Below are 7,749 nucleotides of genomic sequence, written 5' to 3' on the forward strand. Positions count from 1 at the left end.
AACAGAGAGAGAAAAAAACACATAACTTTTTCTCCCTTATTTTCAACTGTATATGTATATGTACACACATCTAGATGTGACGTGTACAACTCAGCCCCCCTCCCCCAGTGCACCTGTTAACGCAGTTTCTGTTTTGCCTTCGCTCACGTGCAATAATGCAAATACGCTATTTTCATATGTCGAAAACAACTCATTTCCAGCGTGAATGGGAGCCAAACAGACCTTTCTATTTTCTCCATTTCCACTTTAGGAATATACGTTTTATGAGTTTTTTGTGGGGTTTTTGTGTGTTGCTTTTTTTTTTTTACCTTTGCAACCCATGAAATTACAAGGAGCCGAAACAATCAAGGTCATTTGGAGGATTACATGTATTATAAGCCTATAAACAAGACTGAAATACTGAAACTAAAGTCATACTAGGGATGTCAGATAGTTACAACAAAGTCAAATGAATACATTAATAAACACTAAATTAATATTTTCTCATATGAAGATGGCAATAAAAATAATAGCCTACCTTAGATTGGGAACAGAGCGGACGCCGCCCTGTAATGATGAAGATGTAAAAGATGAAAAAATAAAATAGGCAAGGATAAAGTTAGGCTATAATAGTACATTTTAATGACTTTTTCCTCAATACTTACAGCAGCGTCCTTCAATCTTGGTTGCCTTCAGGTGTCAGCTCTCATTAAAAGGGGGAGGGAAATGATAGCCTTTTGGCCACGCCTTTTACCTGCTTTACTTTTGGTGCAGACAGTTGGAGCGTCTGATCTATGAGATGTTTACACGTCATTCTGTTTCATTAATTTATGTGCTCAGTGCATATCAGCTACAATGTATAGATACAGAATTTTATAAGGTTTACTTTTTGTGTTCAATAATGAATGCCTGTCAAGCTGTGGCCATAAATGTGATATATGTAATAGGGCAACACTGCCCCCTGTCGATAGATCTCGGTATTGTAAGGATGAGGTAATGAGTGGGTGACGTGCCACTGCCAACTGTGTCCACGGTAACGGTTGCTATGTTTTGTAAAACCAACCCCGCATTTTGTCGATAACATTTTGTACTTGTGTTTTGGACGCGTTTGTATTTGCACTATCATTTTTAATTTACGCTGCATGCTACACAAAACAAAAGCTTTTATTGTGAAGAGTAGCGTCTTTGGTTTCGTCACTGTCTCCAGCAGCTGACGCCTAGATCAATAAATGTAAGTAAGGCTAGCTCTTCACTTGGCAAGAGGATGGAGCAATAGTGTAGATGTTGCCGGAAGAATAACTAGTTTCAATGTCAGCATTATTGCAAGGAAAATGAATGCCCTGAAACTGCATCCCTTGGCGAAGCTTCTGCAGCTGTCCAAGGAGGACTGGGATCCTGCTAACTAACAGAGACAAACCAGCTAGCTGATGCTGATGACTGGCCAGTTTCCTCACATTTATGTGTTGGTATGTTCATAGTTGCAATTTTCACAATAGATTTGCTATTTGTATATGTGTGGTTGCAGATTTCCACATTACATTTGCAACAGTGCCAGTGAGAATGTTTTGTTCTTCAATGCAGTGGGGGGCACCATGGCTGGTAAGGTGAAGTGGGTGACAGATATTGAGAAATCAGTACTTGTCAACAACTTTGAGAAGAGAGACTGGGTTCAAGTGTCAGAAAACGAAGACTGGAACTTCTATTGGTATGTGTCTCCTGTATTACAAATAACCTCTATCTAGCCTTAACCCTGAAACTTGAAATAACCCCCCTTGTTTGCAGGATGAGCATTCAGACAATCAGAAATGTGTTCAGTGTGGACACTGGCTACCGTCTGTCTGATGACCAGATGGTTAATCACTTTCCCAATCACTATGAGCTGACACGCAAGGACCTAATGATCAAAAATATTAAACGCTACCGCAAAGATCTGGAAAAGGAAGGCAGTCCATTGGCAGAAAAGGATGACAATGGGAAATATATTTATTTAGGTAATGTTGATTTAAATATTATCAACATGTCTTCTTGGTTTATTAACGATTATTTACTTTGTAGATTTTGTTCCAGTGACATTTATGCTTCCTGCTGACTACAACCTTTTTGTTGAGGAATTTCGTAAAAATCTATCCAGTACGTGGATCATGAAACCCTGTGGGAAGGCCCAAGGCAAAGGCATCTTCCTTATTAATAAACTTTCCCAGATCAAAAAGTGGTCCAGAGACAGCCGCACCTCCTCGTAAGTTTACAATAGACTCTGTAAAGTCTTGATGATTAATCCTAATTATTGTGCTGGTTATTGCAGGTTTGTGGCAGCGTCCAGTGGCAAGGAAGCCTATGTGATCTCATTGTATATCGACAACCCCCTACTGATTGGGGGAAAGAAGTTTGATCTACGTCTTTATGTTTTAGTGACAACATATCGGCCACTAAAATGTTATATGTAAGTGGTGGGTGTGTGTACTTAGAAGTTATTGTGTAATAGACTAGTTTTAAATACTCCATACCCTTTTTTTCTAGGTATAAACTGGGCTTTTGTAGGTTCTGCACAGTTAAGTACACACCCAGCACCAGTGAGCTTGACAACATGTTTGTTCACCTAACAAATGTGGCTATTCAGAAACATGGGGTACGTTTGTTTTGTATACCAGTAGCAGATTGTTATCTGGTTAAATTAAGTGTGATCTATTCACAGGCAATTAATTGTTTTTATTTGCCAATATGCGTTTACTACAAAAATGTTCCTTTTTTTTAGGATGACTACAACCACGTCCATGGAGGCAAGTGGACTGTCAGCAACCTCAGATTATACCTAGAGAGCACAAGAGGAAAAGAAGTTACAAATCGACTTTTTGACCAGATACACTGGATTGTGGTGCAGTCTCTAAAAGCTGTAGCTGTAAGTAAAATGAATGCATTTCATAAAAGTAAGCACATTTTATAATTTTTTTTCCAATAAATAATTTAACTGGATTTTTACAAAATGTCTATTTTGCCAGTGAGATTCTAAATGATGATTCTAAGTTATTTGTTGAAATGTTAATTATGTTATTCAAACAAAATATAAGATCAAATTAATTTCCCCCCATTCTTTCCTCTTTAGCCTGTGATGAACAATGATAAACACTGTTTTGAGTGTTACGGTTATGACATCATCATTGATGACAAACTCAAGCCTTGGCTTATCGAGGTGAGTGAATAATGACTTTCCATTGATATAAAGTCTTCTCATCTAAACACTTTGTTGTATTAAAAAGTTGTCTTATCATATAAACTGTAATCTCCTAAACACATTCCAAAGGGCAACAGAATTGCTGCAGTTATGTTATCTTTCTTGATGTCTGACATTAGTGGTTTCCACCTTTTTTAGGCAATGCATATCAGGATTGATCATATTTTGCACTCCGGATTGAAGTGTTAGCCGGGCCGCATTTGGCCCCATACCAGGCCTAAGTTTGCCCACCTTTGCTCTAGATACTTGACATGCTTTGACTGAGACTTAGTGTTCCTTGATCTTGAGTATTGGGCAACTTTAAATGCCCTCAAGGTTAATCTCTATGCGTGTCTTTATCCATGCATGCCTCTCTGGTTTCGAAAGTGTACTGAGGTTCTTTAACTCTTTATTAACTTCTTAACGAGAAATTATATCAGGGTTGGGCTTAAATAGCTGTGACATTTTGGGGATACTTGGAAAAATAATCGATTGTTTGAATATTATGATAGCTTTTTTAATTATAGGTGAATGCGTCTCCCTCACTGACCTCTAGCACAGCCAACGATCGTATTCTCAAGTACAACCTCATCAATGACACTCTGAACATAGTGACGCCTAACGGGGAGATGCCTGACTGCCGCTGGAACCGCAGCCCCCCTCGAGAGGCTCTGGGCAACTATCAAGTTCTGTGAGTGGCACTTCTCAATCACCAATCACCAAACCAACAACTGTGTGCTGTAGATTGAGGAGAGAATGAAAAATGTTAACTGATTTTCAATGGTCATCGAAGCCTTCATACATGTTTATTTAGGGAGAAAAACTTGACCCAGTGTTCACATGAAAAGTTTTCATATTGGATTTGAGCGACCTAAAGATAACAGCTGTACAGTCCTCCACTCCACCAACTGAACTATCGAAGCCGCTTAGTAACACATTTGCCTGACAGCTCATATTAGTCTATGGACCACAGAGCTGCTATTGTGCTTGAACTGTTGGCTTTTGTCTACTGTTTTCATTGCATGGCCATTTTGAAAACAGCATTTGAAAGATCTGCTTCCTCTGTGCCTTTCTTAAGGTATGACGAGGAGCAGGCACAGACCGAAAATGCAGAACGTGACCTCAGGAGCCGCTCAGGTCAGTCGCTTGGTTCAAAGGGCACCAGGGGGAGTGCAGGTGCTCGCCCCACTGCTGCAACCTGGAAGTGAGACTCTTTTCGGACTTTTGCTTATAAACCCTTGGGACTCTGATGGGTGCAAAACATTGACGACTGCTTGTGTTTATGATTGACATTATCAGAAAATAATCAACATTGTGAAGCATGAAGGGACCCACGGACAATTTTAAAGAATAGAGATTTTTTTTAACAGGATTTTTATGCCCAACCCCCACCTATGCATGATCCTATGTTACCTGCATTTTTTCCTCACCGTGTGTTGCCTTCACAGGTGCTAAATAAATACTACTGATCTCAAGAGACCAAGCAGAAAACACACAGATAACGATATTAAGGAAAAATTATTTACATGATTTTTTTTTTTATATCCTTTTTTTTGTTTTGTTTTTTAGATTAGGAGATAACATTGATTGTATTTAAATTGCACTTTATTCCATTAAGATTTACCTTGGCATTGTTTTCTTATGTCAGAATTATCATTTATTTAACATGATAAAAATTATATATTATTTTTATAGGAATAGGCCACCGTTTTTGCATACTGAGATATGTTCTTACCTCAGCTTAGGCAAGTTTTTGCGTAACTGTCTGCTCTTTACGCGTGCGCTAACATGTTGTTAGCATTTAGCCTCTCCTCCTCTCCTCTATGAACCCAAACGGGGGTGAAGTTAGAAGCGACCAAGCTCTTTTTTTAGATTTTCTAAGCAGATAAAAAAGGGGTACTATATTGTAAAGCGTAATAACACCTTAGGAGCACTTCAACTTCGGTGCAGTAAAGTCGAAGTGCTCCTAAGGTGTTATTACGCCTACAATATAGACCCTTTCACTGCTTACGTCATCAGTGAGCTGGAGGCAGGAAGTAATCAAGAGAAATAATATTAAACTAAAACTAGCGATTATAAGTGTAAATTACAACTAAAAAATGTGGTCCTGTTGTGACTTAAGGTGCAAGAGCAAGAGGAATGATGATAGAGAGACGATAGATAGACGTGCGAGCGCATCTGTTTCACTTTGTAGTTTGAGAGTGTTGTCGACGGGTGCTCTTCAAGCATGGGGCTGGAGCAATAGTGAAAACAGAGAGAAGTGACTTGCTGTGAAGTTATGTTAAAGGCTGTCAAACAAAAATATTCAAGGCATTTCCGTGTACAAAAATGTAAAAGTCCTTTATTCGATCATCTGGACAGTCAACGCGTTTCGACACTAGCGTGTCTTTGTTAAAGGCAAAGCATTTTTTGTGAGTAAACAAGGGCTGGTACCTATTTAACAGCTGATTAGATCATGTGATACATCATGTGATCAATGAGGGCTGTACATGGTAATGCGATTAATCACATAAAATACAATATACAGATTAACAATTAAAAAAGGGTGTGCACACCACATAATCAACTATATGGAAAAAAACAACAAGAGGAATGGCATTTGAGCCGATAAAATAAGGTTCATCTGTTATTTCCAACAACAGTTAGACATTTGTTTATCGTTACTATGACAACAGCCACAATGGAAATAGATGGGAATCTAGCTTCCCGCCTCCAGCTAAGCCCGGAATGTTTACAAATAATTAAAGGGTCTATAGTACCCCTTTTTATGCGTTAAGAAAATCGCCATGTTTAATGTTGTGTCACTAGACTTGTTTTGTGTAACCGCTCACCTAACAGTATTTAAATAGGGAAAACATGGAAGAGTCACCCCCCTTTGGGTCCATAAAGGAGAGGAGGCGAGGCCAAATGCTAACAACATGTTCGGTGTTTTTGAGTGACAGAGAGCAAGCGTGAAGACCAGACATTTACGCATCAAGTCGTCTAAGCTAAAGTGAGAAGAACACATCTCAGTTTGCAAAAACAGTGGCCTATTCCTTTAAAACTCCGACAATATGATATCTGCTTTGCTTTTTAGACAGACCTTACTTTAAACATTATTTTCTCTCTAGAACATAGTAAGATTTCTATTCAGCATTGGAATTGTTTGTATAATGTGTAGGTCTAATACCATTTGCGTATTATTCAGATTAAATGCCTTTTTGAATACATATTTTGTTAAGACTGCTTTAAACTGTTGTTAACTCTTGAAAGAAAATGCCCATCCCTTTACTTCTTCATGACTAGCAGTTGTAAATGTAAATCTATTCATATTTACAGAATGTTGTTAATTTCTACATCATCCTCAATTAACATTGTTGTTTTTTTTAGCTTGTTAAATACAGAATAATCAACTGGAAGCGAAAGTCATGGGAGCAAAATTACATTGACTTTTGTCTACATAGTTGTTGCTTTGAAAAATAAACCTTTTGAGCAATGATGCTGTAGCTTGTATAGTGGTGAATACTTTCGATGTTGTGATTTCTTGGGACAAAACTACACTTAGAAAAGTAACAAAGACCGATATGTGTTCATGGAAGTGTACCTGGTGGGAAAAAACGTGTGGATTCAATTTAAAGGAACAGGCCACCGTTTTTACATACTGAAATATATTCTTGCCTGAGCTAAGACGAGTTCATGCGTACCTGTCTGGTATTTGGCTTTAACATTTAATTTCACAGCTCACACTTTGCGTTAAAAATATCGGGATATATACGTATATCGATATTAAACCAAAATATATCGGGATATGACAGAGCCGTGGGAAGATATTTTAGTTAGGGGGTGCTGAGGGATAAAATTTATCCCCAAAATAATTTTTCTGTGCATAAATCCTATTTATTAACCTCTTACCTCCACCTGAACCGAGAGCATTTTCTCCAGTTCAGCTTTACCCAAATCCTGTAGGCCAGTGTAACGCCTCATTTGAAAGACCTACAAAACTAAATTGATCTTTTTCCTCACATCAGATTTTTTTTCATCACTTTTTTTGTTGGGAAGTCATCTCATTTTTGTCAAATTTTCGTGACTTTTTTTTTCACTTTTTCGTCAAATTATTCCCATTTTTTATCAAATTCTTATCACTTTTTCGTCCATTTTTTCCTCAATTATTCGTCAAATTTTTGTCAAATCTTTGTCACATTTTTTGTCATTTTTTTGTCATTTTTTTGTCAATTTCTTGTGACATTTTGCCACTTTTTCATCCATTTTTCGTCACTTTTTTGTCAATGTTTTCTCACTTTTTTGTCACATTCCCATCATTGTTCTCGTCCCAGCTTTGTTGCTATTTTCTCACCTTTTTTCCAGAAGCTTTTGGATTGGGGTAAAGCTGGAGAAAATGTGCTCGGTTCAGGTGGGAGTTAAGGGGTTAATATTGCCTGCAGTTCATAAACTATCCACCAGGGGGTGCTGCAGCGCCTTCAGCACCCTGGGTTCCCACGGCCTTGGGATATGACTTTTGGTCCATGTTGCCCTAGTGCGTATCAACCTGTCCAAGCTCAGGTAAGAACAAATCTCAGTATGGA

General features: G+C 38.2%; 1 protein-coding gene across 1 annotated transcript; it reads left to right on the forward strand.

The window, feature by feature from the left end:
• Positions 1-1,139: 1,139 nt before the first annotated feature.
• Positions 1,140-4,681, forward strand: ttll1 (tubulin tyrosine ligase-like family, member 1). The gene is made up of 10 exons (XM_079551959.1): positions 1,140-1,445; positions 1,561-1,684; positions 1,762-1,970; positions 2,035-2,215; positions 2,282-2,419; positions 2,497-2,605; positions 2,732-2,875; positions 3,080-3,166; positions 3,715-3,878; positions 4,266-4,681. Exons 2-10 carry the CDS (start codon positions 1,572-1,574, stop codon positions 4,393-4,395), a joined length of 1,275 nt encoding a protein of 424 aa, XP_079408085.1. The 5' UTR covers positions 1,140-1,445; positions 1,561-1,571; the 3' UTR covers positions 4,396-4,681.
• The last annotated feature ends 3,068 nt before the right edge of the window (positions 4,682-7,749 follow it).

The sequence above is a fragment of the Gobius niger genome (assembly GCF_951799975.1).
Source record: "Gobius niger genome assembly, chromosome: 2".
In the NCBI taxonomy this organism is placed as follows: Eukaryota; Metazoa; Chordata; class Actinopteri; order Gobiiformes; family Gobiidae; genus Gobius; species Gobius niger.

Bases quoted from the DNA above. Each gene is read 5' to 3' on its own strand.
- ttll1 (XM_079551959.1), top strand. From the start codon at position 1,572: ATGGCTGGTAAGGTGAAGTGGGTGACAGATATTGAGAAATCAGTACTT. The intron at 1,685-1,761 runs GTATGTGTCTCC...CCTTGTTTGCAG, and splicing joins GAAGACTGGAACTTCTATTG to GATGAGCATTCAGACAATCA. The intron at 2,876-3,079 runs GTAAGTAAAATG...TTTCCTCTTTAG, and splicing joins AGTCTCTAAAAGCTGTAGCT to CCTGTGATGAACAATGATAA.